At 38.7% G+C, this 23152-nt stretch overlaps 1 protein-coding gene and 1 long non-coding RNA gene across 4 annotated transcripts in view; one reads left to right on the plus strand and one right to left on the minus strand.

The window, feature by feature from the left end:
* The window catches only part of LOC140071364 (uncharacterized), a 41323-nt gene extending 37909 nt beyond the window's left edge, over positions 1-3414 (minus strand). The window contains exons 1-3 of one of the 2 annotated variants that reach the window (XR_011849124.1): positions 3227-3414; positions 2960-3061; positions 2359-2782 (exon numbers count right to left, since the gene is read on the minus strand). This is a non-coding gene — a long non-coding RNA (uncharacterized lncRNA). Of the gene's footprint in view, positions 1-2358; positions 2783-2959; positions 3062-3226 lie in introns of those variants that run through there. The other variant, XR_011849125.1, reaches the window with a different exon arrangement.
* Positions 1-4536, plus strand: part of GSTCD (glutathione S-transferase C-terminal domain containing) — a 71258-nt gene extending 66722 nt beyond the window's left edge. For both annotated transcript variants that reach the window (XM_072118970.1, XM_072118979.1), the window contains exons 11-12: positions 3708-3777; positions 4283-4536. In XM_072118970.1, the coding sequence (XP_071975071.1) occupies positions 3708-3777; positions 4283-4422 (210 nt within the window). In that variant the 3' untranslated portion in view covers positions 4423-4536. The remainder of the gene's footprint in view (positions 1-3707; positions 3778-4282) is intronic.
* Positions 4537-23152: the final 18616 nt, after the last annotated feature.

Raw genomic sequence — 23152 nt, forward strand, 5'->3', positions numbered from 1 at the left:
TGCTACTAGGGCAGTCAGCTTGTGCCTTGGAAACCACAGCCGTGTGTATAAGAACATAGAAATACATAGGGCCATGTGTTAGCTGTTGAAATAACAACCAAAGCACAAGCACACAACCAAAATCTATGATCATGTCCATGTAGCCCAACACTGCTGGAGTACTCTTGTCCCATATTACTTATGAGGTTTATGGTTGGGGGGCACATTGAGTAATAAGCTGTGCCTTTATGGAAGTTCTTTATAAGGTCAGGTGAAATCTATGCAGACAAAACATAGTTTTTTCTGTATTCATATGAATATTTCTATGGGGGAACACGGCCTTAGATGTAATAAATCTGATTTAACTAGCTGCTAATGAATCTCTATAGGCAGGTCTTACAGCTTAATGAGCAGAAGTCCTCCCTGCACGTATCATTAATGAAAAAATATAGTCTCAAAACAGACTTCTTGTTAATCCCTTTAAGTAGTGTGGGAGGTTTCATTTTCCTGTAGGGTCGCCGACCTTCTGGTTAATGAATTCTCAGACGAGGAACTCTATAGTCAGCTTAAGCTATTTTTCTGTTGTCTTAGTAAGTCAGCCAGGTCATATTCTCACAGCTAATGCTCTCATATGATTTGTGTCTGAAACTAACATGTAGCCAAGTATTTCCAGCCTAATCCTGAACAGCAGCACTGTACTGGTAGTGCTGATGTAAAGGAGCTCCACACACTGAAATGTTGCTGGTTAAAACACAAGTCCAATCATTAGCTCTTGAGATGTAGGACAACTTTGCCTATTACTTGTATTAGTTTCTTAGCCGTCTTCCTCTGTTTAGCCTTTCCCCACAGTTGCGTCTCATTTGCTGTGCTGCTTATCTCTGTGAGGCTATATTTATTTATATGACAGTATATATGTCCGACGTATATACGCTGTATATACGTCCCCCATAGACGGCAATGGGCGCACGGCACCTTAGGGGAGCGATGCGGTGCCGCACATACCGTCCCATAACCGGGAGAAATATAGGTCATGTCCTATCTTTCTCCAGAATACGGTGTCATGTGCCATACATCGCTATGGAGAGGGGGGAGGTGAGCAGCGCTCTTCCCCTCCTCCTTTCCCCGGCGCCCACCATGCTACGATGTGTAAAAAAAGTACAGTCTCAGGCTACAATCACAAGAATGTAGACAGATTCTAACTGCTGAAGCAGAGGAGCTGCTGCATCCTCCAGCAAGGTCAAGTGATGCTCTCTGTTTGTACCTTGTAGGGCAGCTGTGTCTGTGCAGTCTTCTGCTAAGAATAGTGAGGTACTAGATCTTACCTGTTCCTCCATCCCAGTCTGTGATTCTGCATAACTTTTTCTGTCCCTTCTGTCCCTCAAGTTTTGCCATACCCCCTTTACTGCACACATCTTAGTCTTCTCTCCAGGCACTCTTCACAGCATGATGCTGTTAACTCATAGTGCTCACACAGTACATATTATACACTTCATTTAACTATTTCACTGCATCTTTCTACTACCTATGTCATGCTATATGCTCATCTGTGATGAAAGCTGCCAGTGGCCACAAGAAGACATCGGGAAAACAATAAACTATTGATAGAAAATGTATATTACACTACTTGCAGACCCCTTTCATTTGTTCTTGGGATCAAACCACCTATCTATCACGGTGAAAGTAGACCCCATTTTAAATCTGTTCCTCTTTCTTTGTTTGTAGCTGCTTGTTTTTTTTGTACATTTCTGTGCCCTAGTGGAAACATTACTTGTGGTAAACTTTCTTTTGGAAGAGGGATAATGCCAATTTTTTCTTTACTTCTTTCAAAAAGAAGTTATGCAGCAGCCAAAATGTATGATGCGAGACATTTGTACTTGTATTTGTAAATAAATTGAAAATAATTGCTGTGTATAGTCATAACAATTGTGGGAACAAGACCCTATATATTGGAGTACCTGTCTCTTTCTGTGTTGTCTCAATACGGGAAGAAATTGACAAGTGGGTGTTACCAGCCGAGGTGTGGCTTTGATGATGATCAATCAGCGTTGAAAGGGCCAGGTACACCCATTTCACCAGGGGAATAAAACTGCTGTCGGTTTTCTCAAAAGCAAAAATGGAGGAATAACACATCAAGAAGAAAATGCACAGTTGTTTTGTAGGCAGTAGAAATATTGTCTAAAATGCACATTTCCGGGTTTGAGAAAGGTCCCATATTAATAATACTGCCCTATAAACTGTTAGTAGATATAGGGCAACCCAGCGATATTGAAACAGCACAAAAACAAGAAATATCCAATATCTGATTCTAGCATGTCGTGTCTAAAAGGCCAAGTAGTAACTGTGGCCAAGTGTATTTCCTTTCAATTTCCGGTCCTTGAAATTGAAGACATTTTTATTTGCAAAGCTGAGACAAGTCACATTCCTCTTTTATTTTGTGTATTTCCCAGCCCCAGCGGCTATTTCTAAAAATGTGAGGTGGGTATGTGTTTGCACAGACTGCAGTAAAGAAGAACTCCATCTACCGATTCTAGTGCTGGTAGGGACGTGTGCTGCCTTTAATGGGTCTATTTACAGACTTAGCCTTGATAATTGGCGGAAGGCCCGATATTCAAGGCAAGGCATTATCTCCCTGGCTGGAGAGGCAGATTTACTCTTTTAGTCCATTCATTATCTTTGCTAAATCCTACTTTGATGGAGTTACGCAGTTTAAATAGTTCTCTTTCTTCCTAGTCTGAAAGCCAGTACTTCAAAAGTGGAGTGCGGCAAGCGGTTCACAATGTATGTGGAATCTCCTCCTAATTGGCTTTCATGGAAAAATAAATAGGTAGAATACACACAAGTCATAAAGAGCTATACCTTCTGTGTGACCTATATATTTGTGCAGTTATTCATTCTAGTTCTATTTCCGCCATTGCATGTGAACAAGACATAGCACTATACAGCTCTCAAGTGCTAGGGTGCATGATGCTCTAATGCTTACCGTCCGGGGTGAGCGTCTTGATCCTCAGGCACATCTTCCTTACTTATGGAGCGTGCTGCCAGTGATCGAGCTGCTGTATGTCCAGGGGTGCAATGACTATAACTGTATATAAAAATATAAAATTACACTGTAATCATTTGTGTATGACACTTGTAACTATTGTTAAAGGTGGTTTCCCACTGTAAACATGTATTCCCTTTGAAGAGGATAAGGAATAAGTGACTAATTGAGGTTACAGCGATGTGGTGAATAGAGGTCTACACGTACCGTTGAGTGCTCCATATTAATGGAATGCTGTTACAGAGCTCCATTCACTCCGGTCATCTCCCACAGTCATGGACATGTATCTGGAGCACTGGACAAGCAAGCATTCACATGGACAATCAGGACTGTCCCAGGAGTGAGAACCTCAAGGATATCAAAAAGGAGAATTAAAATAGCTGGTGAAGGGTCTCTGAATTGTAACCATAGTAAGAAATGCATGCAATATATTAAGGAAATACAGATCACTGCAAATACTATTGTAGCATGTGCATAGCAGAGAGAAAACCTGCAGGTAATGGACCTTCTTATAAGTTCAGGAGGCTGTAGAGAAGCTTGGGAACGCATGTACTTTAGTGTCCTCCTATCGAAATATTTTGCTATTTCCATGGTGGTTCATTTTCTGTACTATTTTTCCTGTACTTTCTATGCGTGTTATTTAGTAAGCTTCTCTGATGACCTGTGGATGTTTTTTTCCTATCTCCAGGAGCACATGGTGCTGTGTAGATTTGCGGACCAGACAGCTGTCCAGCTTCCTCCGGAGCGGAGGCTTATAGGTATGTGCATGTTATGCCATTTACTTGTAGTATGCGTGTTCTCTGTTTCTAGAATGCGTGTTCTCTGTTTCTAGAATGTAAGGAACACTTAAGATAACATTCTGGCTATTGAAATATCTTTGCATGCATACTACATAGATGTGTAACAAATTAGCATGTGCTTACAGAGGTTTTACATTTCACTTACTTTACTAGTGATAGTGTAGTGTGTGAATCTGCCAAGTATTAACTCGCAGGCACGATGAGAGCAGGGTTATAAGACTAAGAAACACGGGTCATCCCACCCTACCTTCTTTTCTTCCTCATCACCATGATTTTTTTAAACGAAAATCATATAGTAGTAACTAAAGCATCTGGCATTGCTTCTAGAGGAGGATGGGGAGAGCACCTTATAGAGTGGCTGCTGGTCCATAATAGGACCCTTTACTCATATATAAGTGTCAGTGTTATAACGGTTGGTGTATAAGTGTATATGTTTTATAAATGGCCTCGTGTTATTTTCCAGGGAAGAACTGCATGGGTTTGGTCGACCTTGATCGAGCATGGGCTTCTGAACAACGTGGCTACAAAGCACAGGTTATCTCAATGGAACCTGAAAGTTGCTCACCAAAAAATAATATGATTGTTGGCTGTCCAAATGAGTAAATTTTAGCAACCTTACCGTTTTTACCAAATACTTAAATGCATGTTTCTTTTGTAAATACAGCTCAGTATGTTTTAATCAAGATCTTTAATAAAATCATAAAATGTTTGAATTAAGTTTGTTCTGAGATCTAGAATCCTAGATTTTGTTTTATTGTTAAATGTCAACAATGGAGTGAATGGAGTGCTGCTCATTTCTTATGTCTAATTAAAAAAGAGGTTATCATTATGCTACTTTATTAAACCAAAGAGTCCTAAATGGATAAATCAGTAACTGAACATGCGGGCGGGTAAGTGAGGGAATAGCTGGTAGGGTATTAGAGGTGCACCAACAATCGCCTTTAATTTTCGACACCACTCAACTTTCGTAGTCTCCATATCTTATAGATTAATTACTTCTCACTCCATCTTCCAGGGGAGTGGGTATCAAGGGGTGATATATGGCTAAAAACTTCCCATTTTGGAATTCTTTTCCTTAAATCCAAGTTGGTATTTTTTTGAGTTTCATTGAGTTTACTATAGGGATTTCGTACAACAAATGCATTTTAACTTAATGAAACATTTCCAAAGATGAAATATTTGGAGCCCAAAGAAATCTGAAAAAAAATTATAAACGCATTGGACTTGTGGACAGAACTATCTCCTATGTCCAGTCATTCCAGCCTCTCCACTTTGCCCCCAGCACTTATTTGAATTTTTTAAATGATTTCTACATTCTAAGGATGTCGGAGTTAGATGCCAACATAGGTGGATTTTTCTTTATTGCTCAATATAGGCGATACAATGTGATGCATCCACTACCCACTCCAGGGCCCTCTTCCACTGGTTCCTTGTCTTTTTACAAACTCTCAACCACTGTGAATATTCTCTAGACATTAATCCCAGAATGCACTGCTTCCAGAAATTTGAGTGTGATAGGATATCTTAAGAATCTTTAATATCACAATACTCAATACCAAAACAATGTTTAGGTTGTGACCTCATGGGGTTTACATGCGCTTAGAAATGCAATGCAAATGTCTGGGAACGGGGCTCAGCCTGCATATGTGTTTCCATTAAAACTTATGCGATCAGTATCAGTCATCCAGTGTTTTACGAGGAGAGCTCCTCTAGTTTTTTTTTTATGACAGTTTGATATATGTATTATAAAGGTTGTCCTGGTAATGTTGGTATAAAATGTTTTATTTAAGGCTCATCCGGGATTTTGGGATATCCGTATGTTATCGTTTTTTTTTTTTTTATTGCAGATGGCATATGGACCCATTGGGTCTGTTCACGACTCCTTTTTTTCACAGATGAGAATAAAATTGCAGCCTGCACTATTTTTTTCTCTCATGCAGACCGCAGACCACGGACCTCCATAGAAGTCAATGGATCCACATAAAAATACAGAGGTTCATGGATGACATCCATATGAATTCAGTTTTCTCAAATGTTGACTGGGCAGGGCAAAAAGTAGATTAGAAATGCATATAGTTTTTTTTTTTTTTTTTTTGCAGATGTAAAAAAACTGATGCGGACTCAATACATGGACATCACACATCTGCATATTTTTGTGGATATGCAGCGTACACACCTGTCTGAATGAGCCCCTTTTTTGTGTCTTTTTATTAATTCAACTGTATTAATTATATGCTTAAAAAAGTATAATGTAGTGATATATAGAGAGATCTCTAAATACTATTGAACCAAGGTTTCGATACCTCGCGCAACCCTAATTGGGACCTATAAATTATTTAATCTTTGGGGGCCTGGAATAGATTCTGTGATGCAAGTCATCAAGTTATGTCTTTTAACAAGTGATTTTATATTATACAGTATAAATAGGCAATACAGGCCCCACTGATATACATATATAGCCCTATGGCATGGATCATCTTTTATTGTAAAAACAATTATAGAATTGGCTTTCAAATACCTGTTGTAACTGATCAAACTTCTCCAACAAGAAAAGCCTTAGTGCAGATGTCAAGATTCAGTCAATAGTATTGGCACCCCTGTAATTCTGTTAGATAATACTCATTTTCTTCCAGAAAAAGATTGCAATCACAAATTCTTTGGTATTAATATCTTCATTTATTTAGCTTGCAATGAAAAAACACAAAAAGAGAATGAAAAAAACTCAAATAATTGATCATTTTACACAAAACTCGAAAAATGGTCCGGAAAAAGTATTGGCGCCCTCAGCCTAATACTTGGTAGCATAACCTTTAGACAAAATAATTGTGCACAACCGCTTCCGGTAACCATCAATGAGTTTCTTTACAATGCTCTGCAGGAATTTTAGGCCATTCGTCTTTGGTGGACTGCTCCAGCTCCCTGAGATTTGAAGGCGCCTTCTCCAAACTGCCATTGTGAGATCTCTCCACATGTTCTATGGGATTCAGGTCTGGAATCATTGCTGGCCACTTTAGAAGTCTCCAGTGCTTTCTCTCAAACCATTTTCTAGTGCTTTTTGAAGTGTGTTTTGGGTCATTGTCCTGCTGGAAGACCCATGACCTCTGAGGGCGACCCAGCTTTTTCACACTGGGCCCTACATTATGCTGCAAAATTTGTTGGTAGTCTTCAGACTTCATAATGTCATACACACGGCCAAGCGGTCCAGTGCCAGAGGCAGCAAAGCAAACCCAAAACATCAGGAATCTCCACCATGTTTGACTGTAGGGACCATGTTCTTTTCTTTCGAATGCCTTTTTTTTTCCTGTAAACTCTATGTTGATACCTTTTCCCAAAAAGCTCTACTTTTGTCTCATATGACCAGAGAACATTCTCCCAGAACGTCTTAGGCTTTCTCAGGTAAGCTTTGGCTAACTCCCACCTGGCTTTTTTATGTTTCTGTGTAAGAAGTGGGGTCTTCCTTGGTATCCTACCATACAGTCCCTTTTCATTCAGATGCCGACGGATACTATGGGTTGACACTCTTGTACCCTCGGACTGCAGGGCAGCTTGAACTTGTTTGGATGTTAGTTGAGGTTCTTTATCCATTATCTAATCTTGCGTTGAAATCTCGTAATTTTTTCTTGTCCGTCCACATCTAGGGAGGTTAGCCACTTCTTGATGGCACTGTGCACGGTAGACACAGGAACATTAAGGTCTTTGGAGATGGACTTGTAGCTTTGAGATTGCTCATGCTTCCTCACAATGTTGATTCTCAGTCCTCAGATAGTTCTTTGGTCTTCTTTCTTTTCTCCACTCTAAATGTGGTACACACAAGGACACAGGACAGAGGTTGAGTCAACTTTAATCCATTTCAACTGGCTGCAAGTGTGATTTAGTTTTTGCCACCACCTGATAGGTGCCACAGGTAAGTTACAGGTGCTGTTAATTACACAAATTAGAGGGGGTACAAATACATGAGATGTGAGGGGTCCACAATAAAAAGGGAAAGATGAGAGAGAGACCACAATAAGATGAGGAGAGGGGACCAACAACAATAAGAGGAGGAGATGATGTGCAATTTTCTTTTGCCCCAAAAATTTCCAATGTGATTCAAATCCCAATGTCTACGCATCTTGTGAACATCTCCTAAAAATGAACATGTAATATTCTTATGTAGCAGTAGGTGGGCCTCCAGAATCAATTTCATTGGTCCTAGTCCAACACTGTAGTAAGTTGTAATCCTCTTGTTTATTTTACCTGATGTGAACTCGAGCATTATTCCAATTTTTGCAGCCCCATAGCTGGCTTATTAAGACATATCACTTGTTAATAATCTTTGGCTATTAGCAATATTATGAAGTAAAATCATTTGGCCTCCGCTCGCCTTCGCCTTAGGACAGTTTCCACACCTGCAATCTGGATTTCATGACACAGCCTAAAGCTAGATATTATGCACAGTCTGTCAGCTTGCCAAATCTCCTGCATATAAATCATGAGTTATTATGCTGTGCATATGAGAATATTGTACAAATCAATTGCTCCAGGCACTATGGGTTTATTATTAATACTCGAGGTTAATAATTAGGTTGTATATCTTCATAAATAAGAATTAGTCCGTTTGAGCACATGATTTTAAGAAATTATGCATAATCTAATACGTGCTTCAGTTTTGTCACCCTGACTGCTTTGCTGCAGTTTGCTACTAAGACATTGTACACAAACAGGATGGATAATGTAAGGAGATAAAGCATTGTCCATCCTCCATAGCTGTACACTTTTACAAAATGTTACACATGGAGTTCACTGCAAACAGATAGTGGAAATTCTGTTACCTTACGACGACTGTAAAATTAACCTAAAATAAAGACCTTTAACCTGACAACCCGTAGGTGGCAGATAAGCTTTCATTGCAAACTTCTGATCACTTTGGTGCCCATTGACATGAGATCTAAACCATTGATAACCTCCTGTTAAAGGGATATATGATATATCTATCAATATCTTTTATTGTGTATCTAAAAAAGACAGAAAGTAACTTTACAAGCAGTCTGTATGCTTCTGTTTTGTGTACACAGCTGCAAACCTATGAGTGTTTTACGAGACCGCCTACCAGGGCCGGTTTCAGACAGCGTGGGGCCCTGTGCAAAACTAAAAGTGGGGCCCCAAAATAAAACTACTTTATGAACAGTCACATTCAGTAAGAGGCTCGATTTAGCCCTGCACAATAATAATGCTTTGTAGTTACAAACAGTAGTGTAGTAAGACAATGTGTAATATGGGACTGTAGGAGAATAATTATATAAGATAAACAGATGATAGGTAGATTGATTATAGAAGATAAAGATAAAAGATTATATAGATTTATAGATGCATAAATATAAAGTGGACAATATATAGATGATAGATATGGTAGAAGAGAGAGAGAAGATCGATGGATAGATAGGATATAGGTAGATAGAAGTATATATAATTAAATAGAAAGCCAGATAGATAAATGGTAAGACAGGTGTATAGATATGAAATAGACAAATTATAGGAGATAGACAACTAGACTGATATATGATAGATACGCTGCTTAAAAAAATAATGGGAATACTCAAATGAAACCTCTTAGATATGAACAAATGAAATATTCTCATTGAATACTTTGTTCTGTACAAAGATAATTGCGATGACAACAAAATCGCAAAAATATCATCAGTGGAAATCAAATTTATTAACCAATGAAGGCCTGGATCTGGAGTCACCCCCAAAATTAAAGGAGAGAAATACACCAAAGCTGATTAAACGTTGATGTAATGTCTGTAAAACAAGACAAAATGAGGCTCAGTATTGTGTGTGACCTCCATGTGCCTGTATGACCTTCCTACAGTGCAGCTTACAGCTCACGTTGCACCGCAGACTCTCCAGGAGTTGGTGGATTCTTTACTCCAGGTCTTTGAGGAGACCCCTCAGGAGACCATTCGCAACCTCATCAGGAGCATGCCAAGGTATTTTAGGTAGGTCATACAGGCACGTGGAGGCCACACACAATACTGAAATATCAAATATCAATAGATGATTTAAGGGGTATTTTGGGAATATGAACGTCTGACACAAAAACCCATGATGATATAAATAAATTAATATAACAAAACTCAATGTCATTAGTCACAAAATGAAACTTTAATAGTTTGATTTTATGATTTACAAAATGTATGGCCTCTCTAAAGTTAGATGAGTTATCACCAAAATGGCCACCACTGTGAACTACAAGTCCCAAGATCCTTTAGTTCTCCTCCCTTATGCTTTGCTCCCAGTGATGGTGTAACAGACTTTCCTGCTCTGTTACCATAGTAATAATGTGTAACTGCCATCACCTCACTGAGATGATGTCTCACCACAACACTGGCCATGCTGGATGCACTGCAACCAACCAACTACAGCCAAACATGGTGGTGATCACATGACCTGCCCAGGCAGGTGCTGGACATGTGACCAGCGGCCATCTTCTGTCCTTTGCTCCGCGTGGAGGAAATCAACGGACTGATTCAAGGGCCAGTAGCATTTTAATTCTTCATTACATTGTATGTCCACAGCGTTTTCTGCCAAGGAGAGCAAAATTTTAAATAACAACTAGTTACATATATTTTGAGGACCCATTTGTTAATGAATTATGCTTATTCCTGGAAAAACCCTTTAAGTACTGTTCCAAAGATCAATCTCAGCAGCCACTACCAGTTAAAAGTCTATAATTTGAATTTTTAGGTTCTCATGGCAAGCCACTTACCCGGGATAGCTTGCATGATGATTTTTGGGGTGTTTGTCTCCAGTGGCATGAATTGGCCAACATACTATTGACACTACAATGACAAATTGCAAAGCAAATTTTACTTGACACCTTTCAATTTGTGTTATATTTGAGCCAGGATCTTATGGGTTAAAATGCTCATACAACCCTAAATAAATTCTTTGAGGGTTGCCTTTTCCTAAAATGGGCTCACTACTCTGGGGTTTGTATTGTACAGGTACCTTAGGGGCACCAGTCTAGTGAAAAGAGTGCTCCAAAAGCTAGATTTTGCTTGTCCCTTCTCTGACCTGCCGTGTCTACAGCCTGTAGACTGTTGCCACACATGGGGTATTGCCATACCCGTAATAACCCACAGAATGATTTTTCCCCCTTCACTTTGTATTAAATTTGGCCCAGCATTTCAGGGGTTAAAATGTTCATACAACCCTAGATAAATTCTTTGAGTGGTGCCCTTTCCTAAAATTGGGTCACTATTCGGCGGTTTCTATTGTACTGGTACTTCAGGGGCACCCCAACACCAGTCTAGTGACAAGGGTACTCCAAAAGCAAAATTGTGCTCCTTCCCTTCCCAGCCCTTATGTGTGCCCAGCCTGTCAATCATTGGCACATGTGTGGTATTGCCGTACTCAGGACAACCCACAGAATGATTTTTGGGGTGTTTGACTAAAGTGGCATGAGTTGGGCACAATATATTAGGCACTAAAATTACATTTTTGAGATAAAAACATAATTTTTGCTCTGCACCATTTATTTTGCATTAGTTTTTTTACAAGCATGTTGGGGGTAAAATGCTTACCAAACCCCCAGATAAATTATTTGAGGGGTGTAGTTTCCAAAATGGTATAATTTCTTGGGGGTTTCTATTGGACCAGTACCTCACGGGCCCTGCGAACCTGACATGGCACTCCAAATCCAAACGTGAGAAAATGGAGCAGCAAAAGTAAAATTTTGCTCCTTCCCTTCTCAGCCCTGCTGTGTGCCCAGCCTGTCAATTATTGGCACATGTGGCGTACTCAGGACAACCCACAGAATGATTTTTTGGGTGTTTGTCTAAAGTACCATGGGTTGAGCACAATGTATGAGGCACTAAAATGACATTTGTGAGATAAAAACGCAATTTTTACTCTGCACCATTTACTTTGCATTAGATTTTGACCAGCATGTTGGGGGTTAAAATGCTCACACAGCCCCAGTTAAATTCTTTGAGGGGTAGTTTCCTAAAGGGTGACATCTTTGGAGATTTTCTATCGTACTCTTACTTTAGGGGCTCTTCAAGTACGCTGTGGCATCACAAAACATTTGTAGCCAAATAGGCTGCCAAAAACCCAATAGCAGTAAATCTGTTCTGGACATCGCTGTGCGGGGAAACAGCAGTTGACATCCAAATGTCTGGTATTGCCGTACTCGAAAGAAGCAGGGCAAAAATTTGGGGATGTATATTTACCTCAAATTCCTTCTAAATGTGTCCATTTTAGGGTTAAATGAGAGTAATCTTATTCAAAAATTTAAATTTCAAAATTTTCGATCCACTTTGTTCACTTACAGAGAAAGAATTAAAGGGTTAACAGATTTCTCAAATGCTGATTTGAATAGTTTGAGACGTTAGGTTCATAAAATGGTGTCACTTGTGGGGGTATATAATACATAAGCCTTTATAGAGCACTTCCAAACTGAATTGGTCACCAAAAATGTAGCATTTTTCAAATCTCTTGAAAATCTGAGAAGTTGCTACTAAAACTTGAAACCTTTTCAGATCCGTAAAAAAAATGGAAACATAAAACAAATTATGGAAATAAAAAGAAGACCAATGGCAAAAGGTTTCTACAAAAAAAATTTGTGGTATGACTTTTCTGTCTAAAAAGGTAGAGCATTTTAAACTTTGAAAATTGTAATTTTTACAAAAATTTTTCCTAAATTATTGAATTTTTATCCCCCAAAAAAGAAACTGATCACCGAAATGATACAACTAACATGAACTACAATGTCTCACAAGAAAACAATCTCAAAATTGCAGAGATATCGTAGTGTTGAAAAGTTATTACCACAGGAAGAGACACTGGTCACATTTTTAAAAAAGGACTGAGCCTTAACATACAAACAGGCTGCGTCATTAAGGAGTTAAGCTGTAGTTAGTTGTATGTTTAAATATTATCCATTTGAACATCTGTATCAGTATTTGTGCAGGTCCACTACTTTGTCCCTGGTGTCTTAAGACAGCTAATGAAGGGAGCAGGACCCTAGCAGTAGCCTAGGGAGAAACGGTTTATCACTGCTTCTTCCTTCTATAATCCTCCAATCAGTGCGATGCACTGCCATCGGCTCTACAGACTTGACGGTCACATGACGCTGCTGCGTCCCTTAAATTTTTTAATTTTCTAACTATCCCTATATGTTTAAAAAAATGCAGTTGTGTAAATTCGTTAGAAATTCTTCGGTCAGAAAGGGGTTAACCAGTATAGTGTTCATGCACAAACCCCATGATTTTTTACAAGAGGAAACCAGTCATTTTTTTTTACTAATGTAAAATATATGAAAAAGCGGTTGATAAGGAATAAGTTGGTGCCTTGAAGTCTAGCCTACCTTTTACTACCTTGATTCTTCATCTTTCAAGTTCTTAAAGGTTGTTTTGAGTTTGTTCCTGTAGAAAATTAAAGAAAAGTGTGAGGACGCATTTATGTGTCACAGAGAAAATATGTTTTATTAAAGGAAACGCCAAATGGTTCGCTGCAGATGATACTTTTTATAGCGTAGCAGTGTTTTAGCTGAAAGCTTTCCAGACAATTTAGGCCTTTCCTCGGGCCTTGTCATATTTTGCATTCCTTTGATAGGCACAGACCGTATTTCTTTCTGAAGTATTTATTGCTTTGCTCGACAGGAATTTTACAAGAATACTTGTCTCTATGGATATTGTTCAGCATGTAGCCATTCTGTATCCATTCACCTGTCCTACAAGAGTTCAAGAGTCTTGCTTTAATAATCCAAGACGATCGCCGCCAGGAGTCATTTTTGCAGACAGCTGATTCTGCTGACAAATGATGTAAGGGGAAGGTCACGGGTGGCATAGTTCTTATGATCTGGTTAACACATTTTGCTTTGCTTATGTCTTTGAAAGATTTAAGATTTGCAAGAGCTTCAATACATCTCTCTGTGTTATAGAAATTGTGACATTGATTGTTAATGCCGACACATCTGCCCAGGGTAATTGCATAGACCCATGTTGTAAAGCTCATTCTGCATAACCCTACTCGAAAAAGAATATATCACTGAAGGTCCCGATACTCTATCCAAACATTACATCTCTCACTGTAAAAACAAACCTTCATGTTATTGACATATAATGGGTTCTGTTATGAATTTTATCATTTGACAATTAAAGGGTTTTTTAAGAACCAGCGCGTTAATGGTCTAGAGCCTTTTTAGTGTTTACTTGTGACTACCCACCTGCATGCACTCTGGTTATACAGTAAAGGCAGCCAAGGTTATTCTTTGGAATGGAAGGATAACTGCTAAATAGATTTCATTTCAGGTTTTCGTTATACAAACTATAATATTTTATAACCCAGGACCTTTAGGACCTGATTTTCAAATCTGCCATGTTTCACTATATGCGGTTATGCCTAGAGACCCGGCTCGCTTGATCCGAAAATGTTGTGCAGCCAATTTGGGAAAATGACGCCACGGCTTATTTTTTTTTACTATTTTTCAAACTCCCTAGGGTACTTTAACCCTAGGATGTGTGACTGATCCTACCATATACTGCCAAACTACAGTATATGAGGATTTTACTGATCTTGTATTACAATGCACCACTGGAACATTGTAACGAATGATCAGAAGTTATACAGCCTAGGGTCTTACAAAGTGACGATCAACGCACACTTAGTGGGTGTTACCGGTGTGTGTTTGCGGCAATATGCCTAGAGTAAAACCCTAGGGTGGAGAATGCCGCCGATAGTTAACCCTCCATATTTTACAGTTAGCCCCACTCATTATTCAAATAGCCCCCATAATCATTCAGTTAGCCCCCTCATGTTTCCACCTATTCCTCCTCTCCTCACTGTCGGCAGACTTTGCCAACCCTTACATCTTTTCCTGCATGTATGAATGACTTCCCCCCACATCATGACCACACCACTAAGAGAGGGTCTGTCTCTGTGACCAAAAACCTGAGACTATAAAAAATAGAAAAACCAAAGAACAAAGTAGAGGTGTTATTTGGAGCCCACAGTGAAAGTCATAAAAGATGAGCCCACAACGTGATGCAAACACCTTTTTTTCCAATTTTTCCACATTTGGAAGTTTTTTCCAGCTTCACACTACTCGGCATGGAGTAATAAATAATGGGGCGTAAGAAATGAGTGAAAAAACACTGGGGAAGATTTATCAAGCTGTCTGAAAGTCAGAATATTTCTAGTTGCCCATGACAACCAATCACAGCTCAGCTTCTGTTTTACCATTGCTCATGAATATTTTAAAGGGGAGCTGTGATTGGTTGCCATGGGCAACTAGAAATATTCTGACTTTCAGATAGCTTGATAAATCTGCCCCACTGTGTCCTTAAGGGGTTAAAAAATCAGACAATGTGATTTTCTGGATTTGTTTTTACATTTGGTCTATTACTGTTGAGGTCTCCCTATGATATCAATTACAAGCCTCTCATCTTTTTAAGTGGGAAAACTCGTACAGTTGGTCTTGAATAAGTTGCAAAGTTCTTTTGCAAATTTATACCCAAATATCCCTGTCCCAGAACCAGGCAGGAACTTCTGGCTACATTTATGTAAGCAAAAAATCTAACTTAGAAGTTGGAGAGAGTGTCATCATTGATACTGGTCTGCCAGATTCCGCAGACAATTCAAATGGCAGGGATAATTCGGGTAAACCATTTTTCCAAGCTGAGGACACTAATAGCCTGCTTAAGTTAGTTCAGACTACTATAAATATTGAAGATGTAATAGAACCTAAGAGTATTCAGGACTTAATGTTTGAAGGGTTGGAAGACAGACATGGAAGGGTCTTCCCTATTCATAAATATGAGTCAGCATTAATTGAAAGAGAGTAGAAAAAAACCATAGAAAATGTTTTTTAATTCCAAAAACAGTGAAGAGAAAGTATATCTTTAATTCAGAGAAGTCTAGTACCTGGGTGATCCACCAAAAATTTATATTTTTTAGATATATTTTAAGGCAAGCCTCAACCTTTTAAGGACACAGTGAGTCTTTAAGACCCCATGGATATAAAACACCATATATTACAATATGCGATTTGCACATTGTAATAGATGGTGCGAAAGGTCCCCATATACTACCATACTGTAGTATGGCACTATGTGCTAGGATCAATCAGACAGTCTAGGGTTAAGTACCCTAAGAGTCTGAAAAATAGTAAAAAAATAAATAAAAATTAATTAAAAGTTCAAATCACCTCCCTTTCCCTAGAACTAATATAAATATAAATAAACAGTAGTTTGCCATTTTGAAAACTATATAAAATTCAATAAAAAGTAATCAAAAGGCCATACGCAAAAAAATTACACCTTACACAGATCTGTACATAAAATTACCGCCAGAATATGGCAAAATGAAGATTTTTTTTGTACAGTAGGTTATCATTTTTGTAAATGTATGAAAACATTATAAAACTTGGTATAAAATTTGGTATCCCTGTGATCTTACCAACCCAAAGAATAAAGTAGACTTGTCATTTGGGGCACACAGTGAAAGCCTTAAAATCCAAGCCCATTTTTCACCAATTCTACTGCATTTGGATTTTTTTTTCCCGCTTCCCAGTATACATGGTATTAAATACTGTCACTATGAAGTGCAATTTGTTACACAAAAAACAAGCAGTCACACAGTTCTATATATGAAAAAATTAAAAGTTATGGAATTTGGAAGGTGGGGAGTAAAAAATTAAACTGTAAAAAAAGAAAAGAAAAAAGGGCCGGGTCGTTAAGGGGTTAATAGTTTTAGAGGTAGTTGGTTCCCTTTAAACAGGACAATACCACAAATGTCACCTAAACAGAGAGGTAGGAACATGAAGTTTCCAAGTGATAGAACTTATGGTTCAGATTTGGCTTTATTAAGAGCTGTTCAAATTCAGGGAGCAGTAGTAAGTATTCAGATTGATCACAAATCTCTTGTGAACCTCCTTACTTGATCTATTCGGGCCAAGATCAAATAAAAAGGTGAGGAGGTTTTAATTACTAAGCAGGAAGGACAGGCCAACAGGGGTAGACACATTCTCCCAGACTTGGAAAGAGACTCCTATGCTTTTCCTCTGAAGATTTTAACCCCTTAACTACGAGTCCCTTTTTTTTCGTTTTTTGCGTTTTAATTTGTCTCTCCCCACCTTCAAAAATCGATAACTTTTTTATGTAAAGAGCGCAACTAATTGCAATTCGAAGTGACAGTATTTACTATTTCATGACGTACTGGGAAATGGGAATTGATTTTTTTTAATGTTGTCATACATTTATAAAACTTAAAACCTTCTTTACAAAACAAAAATTCTTCGATGTACGGAGCAGTGTGTAGTATAATACAGGATTAAATAAAAAAGATTAGGGAAGTCCTTGCAATCAGATATTTTTACAAATAGTGTGCAATAATGTAATCTGTGGGTATCTATATTAGGGGGATAGGAGTATTTTTATGTTTTTTGTCTAACTCACTGCACACTTTCTATCACATTAGCCTCTCATGTTACATAAATTCACACAATCATATTTAATCTCTTTGGGAATAATACAACACAGCATACATACACACATATATAATTTTTGTGCACTGACATGAATATATTCACATTCATTCTTGCAGGGAACAACTTAAACACATAACATTCATACACAATTAAATGCTGACACACACATTTTTCAATTGCATATTGTTGTATACCTATGTATACGTTAGCTAATAATATTTTGTATATACCAATGTTTTATACATAGTGATTCACATAGGACATGATGTAATGCTATATTTATTATTTTACAGTCCTGCATCCCACTCTTTTCAATTTAGCTTACATATATATTTTAGAAGATTTTATGATCATTGATTATAGGGATGGTATGTAAGTTATGATAAGGGCATTGTTTATTGACAAATATTAATGTTCTCCATTTCAGCCCTATTACACTTTGTGTACTACTCCCTGTAGCAGTAAACCATATAGTAATAAACATATGCTGCCATACTACAGTCTTGGTTTTCCAGTCTGTCAATAGCCGATCCGTGGATTCTCCTGAAAGATAAGAATCTGCAGTCACAGGGATGTCCATAGGTGCCTAGTTCAGTATCAAAAGAGATCAGCCCCTACGAGGAAGTCAGGTAGTTTATTCATCCTATTTTCAGACAGGATTCCTAGGATTTCTTCCATTACGGTGGAGTAATGGAGAAGGCCTACACTTTGGCGGGACGAAAATCCACTTCTAAACTTCGGGCCAATTCCACTAGGGCAATGGCGACATCCTGGGTTGAGTTTAGGGAGGGTTCTTTAAAGGACATATAGTATCAGTTTTACAATGTTCCTCAGGACTTCTTTTATAATAACTCAATATGCCCCGATTGTGACAATATACAGTTATAAAAGTTGTTCTAATTAGCCTGCTCCGTTTTACATCACCGTAGCACCTAAGAGCGCATTATCTCATAATTTATTAATTCCACCGGTGCACTAGCAGTCCTTCCCGGTCCCGCACACCTCTCTCCCCTACTTTGCATAGAGCTGGTAATGGACCGGACTGCAAGAACGAAGGGGGAGCAATGGTAGCAAATATAGTTATAATAAAAGAAGTCTAATGGATCGATGATCCTTAGAAACTTCCTATTAGCACACATCTACCATCATTAAAACAGGGTACCTTCTTCCATTATCCATCACTGAAGCGTCTCTTCTACATCTCTCAGTGTTTGCTGTTATGGAGTAAGTGAAAACAGTAGTTATTCCCACCCTATGGGAGCAATAAAAAAAGGATTTTGACTGTTGTGGTTTAAGGAATAACTACAGTTTTTCCCGGCAGTTCATGTAATAATGACATCATCGCAGATCCTTCAGCCTCCGGGATGTAATATCCTCCTGGGGCTGCAGGACCTGAATGATGTAATATAAGGACCTGCAGGGAAAAGCAGTGTGATTAATGCACACTTCTCTTTGCGTTTTTTGCCACGATTCCAGGGTTATGTACAAGATAGGTTCTTTAAGATTGGACTTGGAATTGGTATATTTTATAATTGTAATGCCAGATTTTTTTGTCCCTTTGGACTTTCAAAATTTTGTGCTGTAATGGGACCAAGGAATATCAATAAAATTTTTATTGCTTACGGCTGATCATTGCAGCCTGGGACTAAAGTAAAGCATCCAGAGAGCTTCACCAGAGATCTGTCTTTAAATAGGGGTCCTCTGTAAGTTGTGTGTCTTTAAGTCGGGGACTGCTTGTATATGATATTTGAGGTTTTTACCAGCCTCCTCAACTTGCCAGCAGATAACTGTTATGTTACCTCAAATAAAGCAATGTGCCCAAACCTGGTCCATATAAATATTCATATTTATGACTTTGTAAAATTACCTGAAACTTAGCACAACAGGACAATAAATATATTGTAATAAAATAACATTGTAGGAACATATTGATAAATGTGCCCTAATATCGTATTGTAATAAGAAGAACTGTAGGCAATACTGCTAGTCGTAGTACTGTAGACTGTTATGTGATCCATTGACATGGGGCAGGTTTAATAGCTATTGAAAAATGGGGCAGATGCAATTTTAAAAAGAGCTGTTTCTCAGGTATGTACTTTAATAGCATTCTTAGTATGATATGCCAGTGATAATGTAAACTTTTTAAGTAGAAGGAATGCAGGGCTTATAGGAACAATTATTACATAAAACATCTGGAAAATTTCACACATACTAATGCAAGTCAATATGAACGCTACCCAGAATACAGAGCTTAAGGGTAGTAAATTTTATATCATGCTTATTATGTGTAAATAAAGGAGACTGTAGTCTTCTAAATCTAAGCAGTATCCTAAGCAGTACACGAATAGCACCTGGCACTAGGTGAACTTGCCCTGGATTAATCACTGCATGGTAATGGTATCTGCATCTCCCCCTATGTCACTCTTGCTATCTTAAGAGTCTTCTAACACTCCTGATCCTTAACATTTACTGATTTTGATTTAAAGTGAGGCTTACATAAAGAATCAAAAATAACAGTGTCTCAAGTCTAATCAAGGGTGCACCTACTCTATGGAGTCTCAACACTACATATGCTATGTTAAGGAACCGATCTAAACAGGACTGTCAAGGAGAGCAATGATTTTATGTCTGCATTTATCTACTCTGGGAAAACATTACAAATCCAGGAGGATACAGAGAGTGAATTCCCCCGGAACGTCGACTCTGGTAAGAGACGAACCAGGAGAGGGGGCAGGAGATTCCACCGGATCATTGAATGCAAAGATGAACAGAAACCAACCACATGTAACAAGAGGGAGACCAGTCCCGTTAGCATTGTCCAGACAGTATGGCCATGTGATAGATCTATGAAACTTGTATAAGAAATGCCTTTTTAAAAAAAATAATTTTAAAAAATTTGTCAAAAAAATGGAAACTGACACGTTTATTTTGTTTTTTTTTTACAGAAATTACATGAAGAGAATTCACATTAATATAGAACACTTATGGGTTATTCACTAAGAAGACACATGAATATCTCCAACGGCACAATAGTTCTTTTGAATTTTATTATTCAAGAAGGGGGCTATGTACTTTTTCATCCATTCCATCACCTGTGACCGTGAACCAGTCCTTGTGGTTATATGTTGGTTCAGCAGAGGGTCGTTTCTCTATTGCCATAGCTTATGAGAGTTATAATGGTTTAGCAGAGAACACAATGTGTGGTATGAATATATGATACTTGGCTATAAGCCGTAAAAGTATTGGGCAAGTTGCCCTAAAACAAAATGGCGTAGGCATGATTGATCACATGATCGTGACCCGGGTTTTCTGCTTTGCAATGAATGAGATTACTACTGTATGTGCCGGAACTGGCGCATGCGCCAAAAAGAGCGCAGCTTAGTCTGAAAGAAGGAGGTGGTTTAATACAATTTCGGGGTATATAATTGGTGGATGGCTCCCTGATGTCATAGGGACTGGTGCACATGCGCCCTTTGTATTTCTGAACGCCAAGGGAGATAATAATACTGTCACCAAGTAACTAGAGGTAAATAATGGGGTTATTACACATGGCCATATTTTGTGATACACTAATGGATGTTGTTCACTGTGTTATATTTATGGATGTATTGTTATGTAATTTTTTGTAAAGATGCACCTGATATGATCACATGACATATGATGTTGTCCATATATATGAAGTGTCGGATTTATCACATTGCTTGAAAAAGGATCCTGAATAGGGTCTGAAATGTTGCACTTGGGCTAATAAAGCTCACATCCATTTGTTCACATTCAATTTGGAGTGCAGTCTCTTTTTTCTGTGGGACTATCGATTCGTCTCTCTCTCTCTCTATGGTGCACGCGCCAACACTCAGATTTGATCACCGCTGGATGTGGATCAGTCACTGCGCAGATGCCGAGACTTAGAAATATTCCCGGTCGCTTTCTTTCCTGCGCATGCGCCCACACTTAGTGTTGTTGCCAGTAAATGTAAGTTTTTTAATGCGCAGGCGTCCACACTTAGGTTTATTTTATATCAGTTTATAGAGTGTATCCCTGTGCGGAATCATTGCTATTGATTTATGCCATATAATTGTGTGTTTGATGCATGTGTCAATAGTTCATAGTCTTTTAGGCTTATAGATAGACCTCAAGGTCTGGCGATATTTAGCTGTACTCTCTTAGTTCATACGGTTGGAGGATTGGGATAAGGGCAGTATATACAGATATATATATATATATATATATATATATATATATATATATATATGTATATATTTATACTCAAATGGCTCATTACCCATAAGGCTAGCCTCTTCTTTCTCATATGGGTTAGCTCTTTTCCATATACAGTAATATATATCTATATTGCTCTACATACATCCCTTATTTGTCCATGGTAGGGCACACTGGCCCCACCCATATTGGTTGGTCTTCGCAATGTCATAAACGCATCATGAAATTAGTCCTAAATTCTGGCGTCCAATTGCTATACAAAGTACTGAGTATCTATGTCTTTTCTACAGTTTCTCATGTAGACAACCATAAGCTGTCAAAAATAATATTTCTCCTGTACTGGCATAGTAGATAAAGGTAAGAAAATTTATATATCGGTAGGTTTTCATTTGTTCTAAAACAGCCCAGTTCAGGGATCATATAACCCAGAAGATCACTGTTACAGTCAACTATTTAGAGAAAGCATGCAAAGTTGAAGCCCTCATTGAGACCTCTGGAGCTCAATGTACGGAGACGGAAAATACATTGTGCTTCAATTTGCATAAGTTGTTTATCTATGTTGCCACGTCTCACACCTGTTTTGAATTGGTCAATTACCCAGAACTAGAGATGAGCGAACATACTCGTCCGAGCTTGATGCTCGTTCGAGCATTAGCGTACTCGAAACTGCTCGTTGCTCGGACGAATACTTCGCCCGCTCGAGAAAGTGGCAGCTCCCGCCGTTTTGCTTTTTGGCGGCCAGAAACAGAGCCAATCACAAGCCAGGAGACTCTGCACTCCACCCAGCATGACGTGGTACCCTTACACGTCGATAGCAGTGGTTGGCTGGCCAGATCAGGTGACCCTGGGATAGACTAGCCGCTGCCCGCGCTGCTCGGATCATTCTGTGTCTGGATGCCGCTAGGGAGAGAGCTGCTGCTGGTCAGGGAAAGCGTTAGGGTGTTCTATTAGAATAGTGTTAGGCAGGAGTGATTCAACAAGAACCCAACAGCCCTTCTTAGGGCTACAATAACGTTATACTTTTTTTTTTTTTGTTTGCTTGTGGCTGGGCTTGCTGGCACTAGTAGTGCAGCTAGTACCATATTGTGAGGAATTTGCAGGGGGACTTGCTACCGTTGTGTTTAGCTCTTAGTGACACACATATCCACCTCAAACACCAAAGTGGGAAAATTTATTAGGGGTTTGATTTCAATTAGGCACAGTCTGCCATTTACTTTTTATTTTACGTTTATTTTTTCATAACTCAGCGTCATCTCATCTGGCATAGCAGTGTGCTTTCATACTTGGCTAGAAAATAGCCATAGGAGAATCCAAACGGCTTACTTACGCCTACAATAGCGTTAAATATATTTTATTTCTGGTTGATCTGCTGGTGGCTGTCCTTGCTGCAGTGCATCTACTAGCAAATTGTGAGGAATTTGTAGTGAGACTTGCGACCGCTGTGTTTAGCGCTTAGTGACGCACATATCCATCGCAAAGACCGAAGTGGGAAAATTTATTAGGGGTTGGATTTCAATTAGGCACAGTCTGGCAGTTTCTTTTTATTTTACGTTTATTTTTTCATAACTCAGCGTCATCTCATCAGTGTGCTTTCATACTTGGCTAGAAAATAGCCAAAGGAGAATCCAAACGGCTTACTTACGC

The sequence above is a fragment of the Engystomops pustulosus genome, chromosome 1 (assembly GCF_040894005.1).
Source record: "Engystomops pustulosus chromosome 1, aEngPut4.maternal, whole genome shotgun sequence".
NCBI lineage: Eukaryota > Metazoa > Chordata > Amphibia > Anura > Leptodactylidae > Engystomops > Engystomops pustulosus.